The 16339-nt window shown below is 45.8% G+C and overlaps 1 protein-coding gene across 2 annotated transcripts; it reads left to right on the top strand.

The window, feature by feature from the left end:
* Positions 1-137: 137 nt before the first annotated feature.
* TADA1 (transcriptional adaptor 1) lies at positions 138-15343 on the top strand. Of its 2 annotated transcripts, XR_012831041.1 has the most exons (9): positions 154-267; positions 504-595; positions 1741-1806; positions 8358-8455; positions 11353-11562; positions 12582-12733; positions 13741-13903; positions 14175-14394; positions 14901-14938. XR_012831041.1 is itself a non-coding variant. In XM_075710152.1 (8 exons), the coding sequence occupies exons 1-8, from the start codon at positions 194-196 to the stop codon at positions 15051-15053; spliced, it is 1008 nt and encodes a 335-aa protein (XP_075566267.1). In that variant the 5' UTR covers positions 138-193; the 3' UTR covers positions 15054-15343. The 2 variants fall into 2 exon arrangements, 1 of the variants encoding a protein (XP_075566267.1); XM_075710152.1 differs by lacking the exon at positions 14175-14394 and having other exon boundaries at positions 138-267; positions 14901-15343.
* Positions 15344-16339: the final 996 nt, after the last annotated feature.

Raw genomic sequence — 16339 nt, 5'->3', positions numbered from 1 at the left:
CTCCCTCGCTGCCGGGGCTGCCGCTGCGCATGCGCGGGGCCCCCGCCCCCCCCAGGGCGGCGGGACCCAGCGGGCTGTCAGGTGACGGGCGGCCGCCGCGCTTTACGGCTGCCGCCGCGCTTTGCGGCGCGGGGGAGGGAGGCGGGCGGGTGGCCGGCCGGCCCCGCTGCCCCTCTCTTCGGTGGCGGCGGTGATGGCGACTTATGTGAGCGAGCTGGAGGCGGCCAAGAAGAGCCTGAGCGAGGCGCTGGGCGAGAACGTGAAGCAGTGAGTGGGGCGGGGGGGGCGTCCCGCCGGGCCGGGCCTGGCCTGGCCTGGCCTGGCCTGGGTGCTGCGCGGCTTCGTCTTCTCCCGGCCTTCAAAGGGCTGCGAGTTTATACCGTGCCTGTGCGGAATCATCGGCGCTGGCCTGACCCCGGGCCCCTTTGCGCTGGTGGGGAAAGCAGTGGGTTTAGGAACAACGCTTTTCGTTTTGTGTCTGCACCTTCCCCGCTCTTCCCTAGGTACTGGGCCAACTTGAAGCTCTGGTTCAAGCAAAAGATCAGTAAGGAGGAGTTTGACCTGGAAGCACGCAGGCTTCTCACGCAAGACAATGGTAAAAAGCCATCTTGTGTTTGTTTTCCTGCTGGCTGTAATGCTGCCTTGCCCCTGCCACGCCTGGGGGGAGCTCCTCCCTGCTGCATGGTGCTTCTCGAACAGGGAAGTTGCTGTGAGGGGAAATAGGAATGGCCAGGGCTCTGGTAGCAATCGAGTTAAAAAGGTGGGAGGTCCCCTGGCCTGCAGGGGGAAGTCCCTTTTTGGCCCCGGCACTGACAGGCAATTTGGCCTTGTGTAGATACAGTAAAAGGTAAAATACGGTGTCCCAGCAACTAAAAAGCCGGTTTTTTTATGTCACCATAGAGACCTAGTCCTTCCCATACTGCGCTCTCCCTTTGTTTGGGACTGAACTGGTGTTGTGTCTGAAGTGGGGGAGGGAACCCCCAAATTCACCTAGGTGATTTTGCAGCAGGCAGATCCCCTTCCTGGCCTTTGGGGGTGGCAGGTTGGAGTGCTGAAGGGTGAGATTCCTTCGTCCTCGCCTCTGTGTGCGTCCGCAAACATTGGCAGGCATTGCTGAGCGTTTTGTAGGGGCTCCCAACTTCCATGTTCGTGATCTCTGAGGGGGAGGGCAGGGAGTTTGTTGGTGCTCGGGTTCAAAGGCCAAAGAGGGTCCTGTAACCCTCTGACCTTGGCTTTTGAAGTTCATCTTTGCTTCTTCTAATGCGTAATTACTCACTCTGTCTTCCAGTAACCCTTCTGCAAGGAAGTTGCATTTTATCTAGAACCTACTTGACTTTTCACCTTCCTGCGGCTGGCTCTTACTGATCCTTTTCTAGCAAAACCAAAAGCCCTGCTACCAGGAGTCTGTGTGGCAGGAGGGACAGCTGATCCTTCTCTGACTGGCTGAATACACCAGACGTTTCATGTTGCATGCTGTAGGGCTGCATTTGTGTGTGTGGCACACTGAGAAGTGACCTAACTTGTTTCCATGCCATGTGTAGTATCCTTTTTGTTAGTGTGGCAGTGGTAGAGTCCAGTAAAGAAAACTCTCAGAAAATCTTAAATTGAAAGTTGTGCCTGTGTAGCTAAGCACGTGGGGAAACATGACTGTGCAAGGCATAGCGAGCTACTTTACGATTGCTTTGAGGGGGTGCATCTGGGCACTGATGTGTTGCTAATTAACTGTCTGTCTTTACGCAGTCCACTCTCACAACGATTTCCTCCTGGCTATTCTTACCCGATGTCAGATCTTGGTTTCTGCACCAGGTAAGTCCTGAGAAGCCTCACTAAAAACGATTGGCTAGTAACGCTTTGCCACGTGTGTGTTTGGTGGGTTTTGTACAAAGCAATCCCATTTTCTGAGCCTTAATATTCATGTTCTTTTTGCCACACAGGCAGAAGGGTGGCAAAGTAGTAGTGATCAGCTGATTTCAGCAGAGATGCTTTTATAAATAAGCTGTGTGTGCTTGATGCTGGATTGCTGTGTGTGATAAGCTGGTTTGATTTCTGGATTGGGTGTGTGTTGTGAGCTGAAGTGTAAGGGGGATGCTGCTTTGTCTTTGATCTGCTTTGCTTACTGCTTTCTCTCTCTTTTGAACTTGCCGATGCTGTTTGTTCTTCTCTCTGCTGGGGATATCATTTTGGAGAGCTGGATTCTCCTGACTGATCTTGAAATCAAGTACATATCTGATAGAAAAATGCTTACTGGGAATGCTTACAGTGAGTCTTGATTGAGCTATGGCCAGTTAACCCAGTCTTCTGCAGATAGTTAACCTTTTAACTTTGTAAGCATTTAAAATGGCTGTTGTCAGGGTTGCAAGGTATGTTTGGCTTGGTCTTCAAAAGAACTCTCAATCCAGAGATCTGATAGGAAGGACAATTGAGCTGTAATTCAAGATATGAAACTGCTGCGTAGTAAGGGTGAGAAAACTGTAGGTCTGATGGGCTGAGAACCCAAGAGATGAGTTTTTTTGAAAGGAGAGAATACCTGTTATTAGGGTACCTGATATAGCTAGAGGAAGGAAAAAAATGCAAAATTTATGGATACCCACAGCTTTTTGTGTTGTAGCTGGTGCTTAAATATACCAGCTGTGCTAACTAAATGCTGACCTCCCCCACCTCTAAACTTGCTTTGTTTGCCCTTGAACTTCACAAACACCTTTTGAGTCCCAGATTTGTCCGCTTTAGTGGTCTGCACTCATGTAATTTGGAAGATATATGTCTAAATCTTGCTGCTCCTTGCTTTTGACTTAGAGTACTTACAGCTGGATTACAAAAAGAAAGCACAAGAACAAGTGGTTCCCCTGTGAGTATTACCTAGAGTAGCTGAGTCTAAATTAGGAGTGGGAGGGAGAGAGTGCCTGCATTCTCCAAGCTCAGCACTGAGCTGATGTGAGTGTTGGAGTAGAGATCGTACCTCAGAGGTCTTGTTTCTGAGTGGCAGTAGTTGGGTTAGAGCCCATTGCTGTGTGGCTAAAGTTGGGGTTGTTTAGTCCTGTGTGCACCACTCTGTGCTTAACTCTATTGAATTTAATTTGTCTCTTTATCCAGTCCCTTAGTCTTGTGCAGCTCTTCTGCAGCTGTCCAGTCAGGCTTCATCTTCCCTGGCTTGAATAGCTCAGATTTGTCAGCAAACTCTGCCAGCTCCCCAGTACCCCCTTTTTCAGGGCTGCTTAGGAATGTGTTAAAAGTATGAGCCCCAGCACAAAGCAGTGTGGTGCTCTGCAGGTGCCTTCATATGCTCATTATTTCCTGCCTGACTTCTTTTAATTTCAAGGCCTTGCAAAGACTTTTTCTCTTGTCCCATTGAAGCATACTCTCTTTAAGAGCCCTTGAAGAACCCTTCTTTGTAGTGCTTCAGCAGATCAATGAGAGCATGTAATGGGGTGCTAGCTGACCAGCTGGTAACCTCCAGCGTGTCTACAGATCTGCGTAAGCCAGCTTGAAAAAAATCAGTTTAATCATGTGTGTGTTCTTAAATACATGGTTTAGTGCTCTGCAGTTAACAGTACGTACTGCTAGTCCATTCTAGAACCTCTGTTTTGCTCTCCTCAGATCAATCTCCATGATTTTGGAGCTAATTTGTACTAAGATACCTCTTTTGGGGCTACTGACTGGTAGATCTATTACACAGACATTTTGCTTGCCAGTCTGCTGTGTGTGACATAGCAGATTGCATGTGCAAGCCCAGGAAGGTGCAGTATGAGTGGAATACTAGATGTTTTATCTAGATTTCTTTTTCTCCCCCTAGATTCCAGTCTGACAACTGCTAGTTTTTTGCTGTTTTTTTCTTTTATTATTTTTTCTTTTTTTCCCACATAAGAATGGAAAGCTAACAGGCTTATGTCTCCCGCTGTCTTTTGGCTAGAAGGTGTTTACTTCATGATTCTTGGAAACAAGTAACTTTAAAGTGTGCTTGATGCACTTGGCACGCCACCACAAAGTGTACTGATGCACGTACTTTCCACCTTCGTGTGAGAGAGACAAGGGGGAAAGAACTATCTTTAAAATGCCAATTTGTATTTTTAAAAAAATGGTGTGGTCAGCGTTACAAGTGTACTTGATATTGTGGCATTTGGAATAGGAAACCTTGAACAAGGTATTTTTAAGGAGTGATTTTAACACATGTTGAACCATGCAAAAAAACCCCATCTGATCCAAATTTTGCTTCCTCTGGTAGTAGTGGTTCCACGTGGGCTTATAAGGGAACACTGGGTGAATGTGACCTTTTGTGAGAATGCTTTCCATTTCCACCTCTCATCTGCTTAGGCCGTTGGTCATGCAAACTTCAAATCCCAGTTCAACAGCCTGTGTGGCATGGGATACTTAGGACCTGGTGGAGAGGGAGGAAGGTTAATGTCAATTCTAATGTGACAAACAACCAGGTTCTTTAACTCCTGCTGAGCTCTCACTGAGGGCACAGCAGGATCCTGAGGAGTCCTAAGTCTGACTTCTCTGCCCTTTTTAAAAACGGGTGATGCTGTTCCCTCTGGTAGCCTTGTTTGTAAAGATACCCATAAATACTGGAGTGGCACCCAGCTGTACGTAGCTGGGAAGCTGTGAAAGTGCCTGAGGAGAGAGGAGCTTCCCAGAAACATGCCATCCAAAATACTAGAGAGGGACTTAATATTGGTTTTAGGCCGGCTATACCAGCCTGAGTGGTGTGGCACACTTCCCCTTGTAAGAAAATGGTTTTCTTTGGTATTCTCTTTTTACCAATATTTTCAGAAGTGCTTTTCTGAATTTTTATGTCTGGGGTTTTTCTTCCCCAAAAAATTCCATCATGAGGAACTCCAGTTAAAGCCTTTCTTAACCTTGCATGGACTTGCTCACTTAGCTTATCTTGTTTGTTGGATGATTGCAAGCAAGCAAGTTAGCAAGGTTTCTTGAGTTAATACATATCTCACTTGAACTGTTACCTCCTTGCTTAGCTAAACAATGTTAACAATAAAACTGAGACAATTGCAAGCACTTGAGTTAGTGATGTAAGGGTTTAATTTATTTACTAGGAATCTGGAGGCCACTAAGAGATGATTCAGTGAATTAGAACTCTTTGCTGGAATGGCAGGAGCATTTTATTGTATCAGGGTTGCCCACAGGCTTTGCTTGAAGAGCTGCCAACTATGAGACAGGCTCAGGTTGCTTGTGTTCCACTGCTCTCCAGAGAGCTGGGAAGGGAGGAAAAGGAAGGAAATGGGAGTGTGAGTTCTTGACAGAGGAAAGTCATCAGAATGTATTTGACTGAACCTTTGCCCCTGTAAGAAGATTAAAAAAAAACAAAACAAAACAAACAAACAAGGTCAAATAAATGAGGGTGGGGAAAATGCATGTTTCCTGTGCCTGGCTGCTTTTCTCTGTCGTGACTTTCTCTTTTTGTATCTTTGTCCTTTCCTCCCGTGCGGTGCTGGTGCAGCACGCCAGGAAAACTTGACACATTCTGTCTGGACTGGCTGGTGCCATCAGAGAGATACACGGCAGCTCTTAGAAAAACATTCTTATCTGTTGCTCATCTTTGAAGGCATACCAGCAGTCATTGCTGTGGCTTGTAACATCTAATTCTCTTGCTACAAGATTAAATAAAATCTGCTAAGATCTCTGAAGTTTCACGTCTGAGCCAACCCACCCTTGTCATTTGTGGCCAGGAAGACAAGTACTGGTTTTCTTAGAATACTAGAGGGAAATTCTGTTTTCTTTATCTAGTGCAAGTCAGGCTTGGTAATATGAAAACCTGGAAAAGGAGCAAAAAAAAAAAAAATTCTGCTCTGGGCTCTTTACAATGGGGAACAGGAGATAGTATCTCACCTTTTCCTTGTTCTAAGCTAAGTCTGGCTAAGTTTTTGTTAAATGTGCAGGCTGAGATTCAATTAAGTTGCATCTTTCAGGGTCTACTGTCAAAGCCTAAAGATTTAGTTGCCATTTGGTTTAAAAGTTACTATGTTATTTTAAAAAATAAGGCATTTTTAAAATTCGGACTCTGCTATAACTTACTCATCTGTAATACATTGTCAGATAAAGCAATGCTGTTTGCTTTTTCTGTCTCTATCTTTCACTTTCTCCGTCTCAGCCACCCAGTCACCCAGTTAGGTAAGCATACTTTCGTAAGTGAGGCTGCAACGGAGCTGTATGAGACTTCTGACAAGAAGGAAGGGCCTGGGGTGGGGTGACCTTATGAGCTAGAGAGATGTGCTTTTATTGAAAGCTTTGAAATGGGCCAGGTAATTTCTGTGTCTATCCTTAACACACCTAATCCCCCCCTGCCTAGAAGGGGTCTGACCTGATATGGAGGAGAGGAGGAGGAAGAAAGGACTCGTCTGTAAAGAGGAAAAACATCCTATGAAAGAGAAGTAGCATTATATTGATAGATCCAAAGATGTAAGTACTGAGATCTCAATGAAGGGCAAGAGTCTGCAGGTCCACAGTGCTTTCCCATACCCCCTTGTTGGGCCTCTACTCTGATGTTGTAGTGATGAGTAGTGACATATTTATGATTTTTGGAGAGGGTTAATTTATTATCTTTTAATTTCCTATAATTGACCGGTGGATTTTGACAACAGGGTTTATTGTAGATTATTGGTTTTCACCTCACTAGTAAGATGTAGCTAAGCTTTTTAATAAACATTTTTTTTTTTATAGGGAGAATATGCCATCTCTCTGTGTGTGTGTAGGTTGTTTCTAACCCTTTCTTAGCAGCTGACCATTCTTGAACTTCACCTGAATCCTCTGGTTTAGCCTGATCCTTAAAGTCATGTTTTAGTTTTTTTGTTTTTTCATGGCAGAGGACACTGTGCTCATGCTCCAACCATGAGTGTGGGAAGCTCCATGTAGCCAAGGTCTTCCAGCCAGCCTCATTCCCTGTAAACAGGGCTGTAGTATAGCTGTATTTATGAATTCCTGATTACAGCAAATGAAACATAGTTGTGAGAGCTAGAGGTAAACATGCTGGTTAGTGTGAAGCTGGTGTTGAGCTGTGGCAGCCTGCTACGGTAACAGGAGAGAACTGGAACTGGTTGGTTGTCAGTACTTGGTGAATGTGCCAGAGGCTGGCCAAGTTGTGGATGGTGAATTGTGGGATGGCTGCTGTCACTTCTCATCTGTGTCTGAAGGAAACGGCAAATGCTGGCTCAGGTGTGGCCAGGGAACGTCTGAGACGCCCCTGTGCTGTCAGCACCGCCTGGCAGCAGAGCTTCAGTCTCCACTTTGGAGGCAACTGAAGTACCTTCAGAGCTGAGTTGTCCAAGCTCCCTGGAGGGTGCGCAGGGATCCCAGTGCAGGGCATGCTCTGCTCCGAAGGAAAAAGGGTGTTTGCTCGCTGTGCAAAACCAAGGGAAGAGGATGCTGGTGACACAAAGCGGAGGCTGCCTCTGTAGCCACAAGAGGGCTGTCCAGTCCTTGGGTTGCACTCCTTGTTCGCTGTCAGCAAGCGCATGTGCGTCCAATGCAGCGTTGTCTTAAGCCCCAATGTACCTGAATGAATTGTGCACAGATCCTGTAAACCCATCAGCAGGAAACCTGCAAGGCTGTCCTTGCCAACAGCTGTTGTGATTATCAGGACGTGGTTTGGCCTACTGTAGGTGTGGCTGTCAAACAGCACACAGCGGATTTCTGAGCAGTCTCCTCAAGGTGACATGGCCAGATGTATTTATTTATTGGCACTATGCAGTAATCTTTCTCAGCTGCTTGCCAGTTGTGGTCAGTCACAAGCTCACGTTGGTGTCATCCTGCTCCTGGGCTCAGCAGTCTTAGCAGTTCTTCCCCCTCTCCTTTCCCCTCAGTGTAACAAGAACAATCAGCCGTGCTGTTTAACAAGGGTCCAAGACAAAGCTTGCTAAAGCTAATGGAGAACTGTAAAGGTAGATGCAATGAGTCAGACTGCTCAGTCCTGCTGGTTAGCATGTGACCTGATCCAGGAGTTGGTGGGGGGAGAATCCCCCTGCGGGCAAGCTCCGGTCGTCTTCCTGATGGACCAAATGGCTTGTTCCTTCCTTGTGGCTTTCCTTGGAGGCTGTGCTCATGTCTCTCCTTCTGCCATGGGTTTTTGTGTGGTGTGTGGACAGAAATGTCTATTTAAGTAATGGGTCATGAGTGAGTCAAGCTGGCAGGGGGCTGACAAAAGAAAGGATGGGCTGCTAAAAGCATTGTCCCCTGAGAAGTCCTTCCTCTGGGCTGTGGCTGTTTTGATTTTGGGTTAAGGCTTAGCTGGGGGCCAAATGTTAACAGTTTTCTTGTGTGAAGAGTTTCATTCTGGCCCTAAATCAGCAACACCTATCAAGTGTGGTGGTTTGGGTTTTTTTTTTTTTTTTTTTCTTTTCAATTTGTAGAAGGTGCTGGATCTCTGCCATGGCCAGGTGGCTCTGCAACTAAACCTGGAAAACTCAAAGGAAAGAAAAAGATTTCTTCAGTTCGACAAAAATTTGATGTAAGTGTCCACAGGCAAATGATCGTGGCTCTCTGACATTCTGTTGGGGGTGAAGAGCTCTGCACAGCATGCAGTTTTTGTTACTACCAGGGATGATGAAAGTCTGTCGCATGCAATGATGTATGTTATATTTGGTTTGAGTTCTGGATTGAGGCAGGAGCTGGGGGTTAGTAGCTGCTGCCTCTCTCGTGGAAGCATCTTGGGAGAAAGGCTACAGTGTGACCTGGCTTTGTTAGAGAATCCGTGGAAGTACGCTTATATGTCAAAGTTGCAAAAGGTTGTATTCCAGGAACCAACTACACTTCACACATCTACTGAATTCTTGAAGCAAAAGTCTTGCTTGACTTCCTATTTATTCAGACAGCCAAGCAGAATTCCAGGATTGTATGATTCACTCTGTAGAACTCTACAATCCAGAGTGTTAGAAGTAAGATGTTCCTTGGGTGAAATGTGTTTAGAGGGCCAAGTTGTTTAGAATTGAAAATGCTTTGCAAAGGTGCTGTCTTCTGGTACGTGGGAGAGAAATACACAAGATCCAGTTAATTTTGTAGCAAAGGCTCTGTACATCCATCTGGTACTATCACACATATGTTCTACAGTTGTTTCTGTGCTGGCAGACCAGTGGCAGGGGAGGCCTGGTGTGAAAAAGGATGGGGATGGGACGCTGTCTTCCATGTCTGGGGTTTGACAAGGTGGTTCAAACTGAATTAACAGTTTGTTGAAAGGGAGAGTGTCTGTCTCTTACTGAGCCAGATTCATCAGGTGTCTGAGCACATCATGATCCAGCTCAGTTCTCTGACAAGGCAGAGAACTAACCAAGCAAAAAAGACCCCAAACCCCATGTTTTTCTTGCTGGTTTATTCAGCTGGATCAGCGTTCCTTGCAGTTGGTTGAATGCCAAAGCCAGTGCAAAGGAAGAAGGGGCAGCCGTGTGGCTGGGGATAGGGGAGAAAGGTGAGCATGTGAAACCTCCTGCTCTTACACTGTGAGAAGTTAGCTTGGCTCAGCCAAAGTGCATACCAGACTTCTAGGGACTATAATTAGGCATTATATGTTTGTGCTTCAGAGACTAGTGTTTCAAAGGGTTGTGAGTCCAGCTGAAGGCTCGTTGTATTTGGAAACTGCTGAAATATTCTGCAATGTTTGCAGCTGCGACCTGAATTCTGATGGCAGTCTCTGTGTTATCTTTTTGTTTTAAAACTTCACCATAACTTTTCAGTAGCAAGTTGAGGAGAGTCTGAGAAGCAAGTTGTGGTGTAGTGGAAGTCCTGGAATTTGGTTTACTCAGATACCCCTACGTTACACCACATTTCTCATGTGTGTTTATACGTGTGTTCCTGGAATGCTTGGTAGTAAGTACTGTAGGTAGTATCTGTTATTATTAACAGGCTTGTCTATTACTAGTGGCATTCCTGAGTAGTGTGAACCTGAAGTGCCTTGGTATTTCCTGATGTTTCCCTCACTGGTGAGAATAACATCTGTGGATGACCATAGGTTCATTCCTATTGGTTTCTGCTCTCCCAAACCACATTCCTCTTAAGAGTTGCTTACATTTTGAAGGTCTTTTTTTCCAGGCATACAGGCATGTAGCCTTCCTGTAATGAAAGCATAAGTCTTCACAATTACGGGGAGGGAAACCTGCTTTCACATCATTAGTGGGTGGATTGGTTTTTCACTCTGAGTTAAATGCCACACTGTCCTTTGAACAAAGCAGCCCCCCTTCCTCCCCTGAAACTAAGATGTGAGAAATCCACTTTGCTGTATATTCATTGTTTATATTTAAATTATGTGTTTGTCTGGATGTCCTATTGCCTTGTGGCCATCTTCATTCCAGAGCCACTGGATTTGTGGCTTGGAGAGCCGAGGGGCAGGAGTTGTGGGAGTACTTGATAAGCCAGGGCCACGTTGTTCCCCTGTGGGTTGGGGCTGGACCAAGTGCGTGTCTGGGCCCAACGATCAGTCATCTGCTTTTTTTCCCTGCCTTTACCTGGGGACTGAGACTTCCCAGGAGCTACCACAAGCACTCAGAGCTTGAGACACCAGCACATTGAGGGAATTGTGCTGGAATACATGTGGCCTGGGAAATGGGAGTTGGCATCTTCTGGTATGAATTCCTGTTCTGTGGGGTTTTTTTTTTTTGGTAAATAACTGAGTCGGTTCTGAAAAATAGCCATAATCCATCTCAGAATCAGTGGCTGCTCAGTAACACAGCTCTGCTTAGAGTATTGAAAGTGCATGGGGAGACGAGTATGAAATTCAGAACTGGAATTTGGCTAAGTTGTTGCATTTAAAGCTTTAAAGAAATGTAAGAATCACATAAGTTTGGGATCATGCTTTTTAATCATGATGGAAACTGTACAGTTAGTAAGTAAAAGTATACCTTTCTGTACAAGAAATGACTAAATAGAGGAGAACCCTTCAGCATAGAAGGAGGTGACCAAGAGGTGTGAAAGTCCATAAAGTCTTCACTGGCCTGGACAGCATGAACAGAGATTGAACGGGACAATGACTGACCGCATTTGAGACTTACAGGAGAGTCAAATTAATCTAGCAGGTGGGAAGTACAGAGCAAACCAGAGGAGGTGATTCCTCATGTGGTGTGTTGTTACACTCTAGAATTTCTTGCTACAGGATGCTGTGGATACCCAAAGTTTAGGTGGTTCTGGATGCTGCTGGACAAGTTCATGGGCTGTTTAATAAAAGGACACCAACACAGGCTCAGAAATTTCTTCAGTCACAAATTGTTGGGGCTTGGGAGAGTATCCTGGGGAGGAATTGTCCTACTTGATACATTTTTATAGGTGTTTGCTTTCCGACTGGAGAAGGGATGTTTGGCTAGATGAACCAAAAGGTCTGACTGAGTATCTTCTTACGCTCTAATGTTGTGTTCATAACAGCACCGGTTCCAGCCTCAGAATCCATTGTCTGGAGCCCAGCAATTTGTGGCAAAGGATCCTCAGGAGGATGACGATTTGAAGCTGTGTTCTCATACCATGATGCTTCCTACACGTGGCCAGTTAGAAGGAAGGATGATCGTAACCGCGTATGAGCACGGGCTAGACAATGTCACAGAGGAGGCAGTGACTGCAGTTGTTTATGCTGTGGAGGTGAGACTGGGCTGGGCAGCAGTGGTGTTCTCATTATACCAGCAACAAAAGGCTCTGTGTGCAGTATGGGGTAGAGTCCCTCAGTGGGGAGAGGAAACCTGCTTCTCTAATTGCCCATTTGCCTTGGGAGGAGTAAGATTAGAATCAAAGGGCTTCCAGACTTGTGGCATCATAAATGGAAAGTCTTGGATTTCTGCCTGGAAGTGTTAATTTTGAAGTACTTCCATATGAAGAACTCCAGGCGTGCTTAAGTAGCTGTTTTGGAAAATGCTGTTCCTGTCACTTAAAAGCAGGCAGAATGGGAGCTCCAGTTCAAACAGTTCTATAAAAAATAGTCTGTTATAGGTGCAAGTATCTGGCATGGAAGTGAAGTAACAGAATCTGGTAACACCTGCAGGTGAAGTGCCTGCTGTTGCTGGTTCTGGCCATCAGTGGTGCATTACCTGACATATCCCAGGACTGATACAGCCTTGGAGCGTTGATGTGTGGATGGTTTTCTGGAGTCAGGATGTGGAGGCCAACCTGAATTCCCCATCTGGGAGTGAGGCGAAATTAACAAGCAGTTGCTTCTCCAGCACTTTCCAGGCAACTGACGAGTCTGAAAAAGAGGAGTTGAGTAGCTATTTACTGTAGTTTTAGGGCCAGTATTTCAGTACAAGTGTAACATTTAGTGCCAATTATGAAATCTCTTAACACTTTATCAAAGGGATCAGGGGTTGGGAATTTCCTAGCATTTAAGAAACCTCTTTGACATTTGAAGCAGCACATCCCATGTTAAAGTACAGTTCACAGGCTAATGCATACAGTACTCTTATGCAGTTCGTGCTCTCTATATCCAACTGTATCAGATAGTGACAACATACTGTAACTTGTCCAGATCTTGGTTCCCTTATGTCTTTAGGCCCTTGTGGCCATAGCAGCACTACTTCTGTCTTGCCAATTGGTGAGGCACTTCTCATAGCTGTGGCTTGGTAGGGTGAATAAATCGGCATGTGTATTAAGATCGTTTTTCATTGCAGAACCATCTTAAGGATATTCTGACATCTGTGATATCCAGGCGGAAAGCCTATCGTCTGAGAGATGGCCATTTCAAGTATGCCTTCGGAAGCAACGTTAACCCTCAGCCATATCTGAAGAACAGTGTTGTTGCTTATAACAATTTAATTGAGTGGTAAGGAGCTCTCTGCACACTGCTAATTTCAAATGCAGTTTGCTAGTCCTGAAGTTACTCCATGGTTCAGCTTCTCTTTTTACTTAGTAGAACCTGTTAATAATGGTGTTCAGCTTTCACACACTAAGAAGGTACCAGTACAGAGGACTGTACAGCTGAACAGGGAGGGAGAATATGGGGATTTCTCAGCAGTGAAATTTAGGACAGTGTTAAGTCTCTCTTCCTTGCCTGTGCTTGTCCACCAATTTATGAAGGTGACACCTGGCTGTCTGAATGTTCCTAGTAATTATTGCTTTTTGGAAGCTGTAGTGAGTGACACAGGAATTTTGCTGCTTTCAGGGAAACTGCCCATGGGCAGAAGAGCCCTGCCTTTGTAGGGGCACCGCTGTTGTGCCACAGGAATGAAAGGTCAGTGAAGACCGGTGGGACGCTGCCATCCTGTCATTTCCTGCATCCAAATGTATTTATGGCTCCTTGGCAGGCCTTTTCAGTTAGCAGAGCTTCAAGGTCATCTTGTTTTCCAGAGTCTCAATGTCAAACAGCTTGTGCTGTGCATCTGGCAGCGTGTGTATGAGAAAGCAGTTGTGTTTGTCTGTGACGGCATCTAGCAGTCGACAGGAGGTCGTGGGTGTTTTAAGATTTGGTTATAGCACTACAAATGCAATCCACTCCAAACAACTCTGCCTAACAGCTAATGTCTTTCAATTTAATGTTGTGGGTGCCTTAATTTTTATGCTGGGTAGGAACTATTGGCTGTAAATAACAAGTTGCCCAATTGAGGCTGGTTACAAAGCAGGTTTGAAACATGTTGGGGATTGGTTTGCACTATTTTTATTAAACTGGAATTTTAAAGAGATTTTAATTACAGCTGAAATCATCTTATGTACATAAGGGCTAAGTCAACCGATACAGAAAAGCAAACCCTGGGGCCAAGCCCCTCCTGTGTGACTTCCAAAGGTGGTGCTGTTTTCTTGACTAGAAGGTTTTACTGCCTGCTCTGTCTACAGCCCTCCAACCTGTGCGACACCTTCTGCCGGTCAGAGTCTGGCTCCCCAGCCCCCGCCCGATGATGCTGAGCAGCAGGCAGCTCTACTCCTAGCGTGCTCTGGAGACACCTTACCAGCATCCCTCCCGCCAGTGAACATGTATGACCTTTTTGAGGCATTACAGGTAAGCTGTTCATGTTACACTGTCGTGTCACAGGCAGCACTGTCCTGAGTACCAGCTACCAGTCTCGGATTTGGTTTACGTGCACAGAGGGGGATTTGACTTTTCTTCCTACAGTCTGTTTCCTTCTTTCCCTCTCAAATTTATGATTCTTTGACTTTGACTTGTTCCCACTGTTAGGCAACGGTTAACATACAGTTAGCTCATGGTTTAATGCCTGTTCTGCTCCCCTTGGCCAGAGAGTTGATGAGGAAATCCCTGTCTCTTCTTATAGCTATGCAAGAAGGGTGAACTCTTCCTCAAGACTGCAGTGATTATATCAGAACTGAGCTAGACTGAGACTTTGACAGCGATGCAGCAAAATGACTTGCCTGGCATGTCCCTTCTTACTCCTCATGTTCCACCCTGGGTACTTAGAGGAATACTTGGTCCTGGCATGCAGGCTGCTGCAGTGGGTTAGCTATGATCACCCCAACCCTGGGGAGGTGTCTAAGGTAGGCTGGATGAATCTTCCTGTGGAGATGCTTGCCTGTGGTTCCCTCCCTCTCTGGCAGCCCTGGGGACATTCAGACTACTTTGCATGTCTAAAATTAGCTGTGAGAAATTCCCCCTTGATCTCTGCTACTGGGATTTTGTCTCAAGACGGTGGAGGCAGACCATTCTTTGCAAGAGCTGTCATCAAACATTCCTCTCGTGTTTAGTCAGATAAAATTGTTGTTTGTAAGATTTTGATGACAAATTACTGTTTGTCATTGCAAGAGCAAAATGATGATTTCCTTACTGTGCCGCTCCCTTACAAAATGGCATAACAGGCGGTTGTTCTGTGCCGGCTGGTGTGGCAGTGCTGGCGAGTTGCAGCTCTCCTCATGTGTGACAGCCTGCATTCCTGCTCTGCAGGGCTGGCTCTCTGATTGTCCCGTAGCAGAGGGAGGTTCTTCCATGGCAATGTGGGGAAACGTGTATGAAAGCATGAAACTTGTTTTCTAACATGTATCTCCAGGTGCACAAAGAAGTTATTCCTGCGCACACTGTCTACGCTCTAAACATTGAGAGAATTGTCATGAAACTCTGGCATCCCAACCACGAGGAGCTACAGCAGGATAAAATCCATCGCCAGCGCCTGGCAGCAAAGGAGGGCCTTCTGCTCTGCTAGAGCTAGGCAGCTATGTCAGGCCTCAGATGGCTACAGTGCTGTTCCTTGGACTTGATATTCAGATACTTCTTACAAACCTGTGTCAGCATTTCAAGGATGACGTAAGTTATGAGTCAACTTTTCCTATGGAAATATGACTGAGTTGCGGTACACTTTCTCTGCTTCCCCAGAGTCATGTGCCATGGAGTGCTTGCAGCAGTCCCACTGAATTGGAAAGGAGAAACAAGAGATTTGTTTGCAAAGACTGTTTTTTAGGAAAAATAAATGTGAGGATGGAAAAAGTTGGTTTTAAATAAGGTGTATTTGTGTTTTCTTTTGTGAGCACGGGGAATCTGTCTCCTCGCCCTCCCCTCTCAGGTGGTTTCCTTTCTGAGCTCAGGTTCCAGGGGCCTTGTCCAACTTCTGTTGCAGTTGGTGGGATTCTTTTCCATTCATTTAACTGGAAACAGTGTGGGCTCTTGTGAAGATGAGCAATTCTGTAAGCTGATGTTGTTCCTCTTCTACGGGGAGGGGGGGAACTTCTGATAAGAAACTGTGAGAAGACAAAAAGGGAAAGGTCCTTTGTAGCCTGTCTTTTGAACTGTTTTGCATCACAAAACATGAAGGTGTGCACTGTTGCAGGAATCTCTCACCAGTTATGAAAATACACAATAAAATCAGGGTTGTGAGTAATGTTTTCCTATCGGCCTTGTCCTTGAGTCACCCCTGTCTTGCATTAGTTGTGATCAGATGTTCTAGGAGTTGTTGGACCGATGACAAGAGGCAACCTCTGTGCCTGTCAGTACAGCTAACGATTTAGCCATCCCAGCAGGCAGCTTGACCATCCCTGAGGTGGGACAGCAACTCCCAAATACATATACGGATTCACTGTCTTAGTGGTGCAGACTCCTTGGATTTGCAGCATGAACAAGATGTCTCATATTACTTCATCGTAAAAATATGCAGCCATATGTCTCTATGTGGGGAGCTGTGCAGATCACTGTGTGTAAAAGGGGAAATGCCACCTGCTGTGCTTCAGGTACTTTGCTGTCTTCATGAGTCCACTGTGTGCTCCTCAGATGCTGACGGGAACAGGCTTATTATAACATGAGAATTCTATTAAAATGTCTTAATTACTATACTACCTGTTTTTAACCACACCTATGGAGGTACCTGCTGAAGGATGACTTGGCTTATTGTGCCTCCAGACAGCGGAATTGAAACAGCTTCCTCTGGGGGAATATGAAAGGGGAAGCTCATGGTTGCCCTGCATTCTAGTTTTCCTCTGTTTGGGAAGTAGTTGGATA

The sequence above is a fragment of the Pelecanus crispus genome, chromosome 5 (assembly GCF_030463565.1).
Source record: "Pelecanus crispus isolate bPelCri1 chromosome 5, bPelCri1.pri, whole genome shotgun sequence".
NCBI classification, from domain to species: Eukaryota; Metazoa; Chordata; class Aves; order Pelecaniformes; family Pelecanidae; genus Pelecanus; species Pelecanus crispus.
Note: the sequence above shows the minus strand (reverse complement) of the source record. Positions and strands in the feature narration are given on the sequence as shown.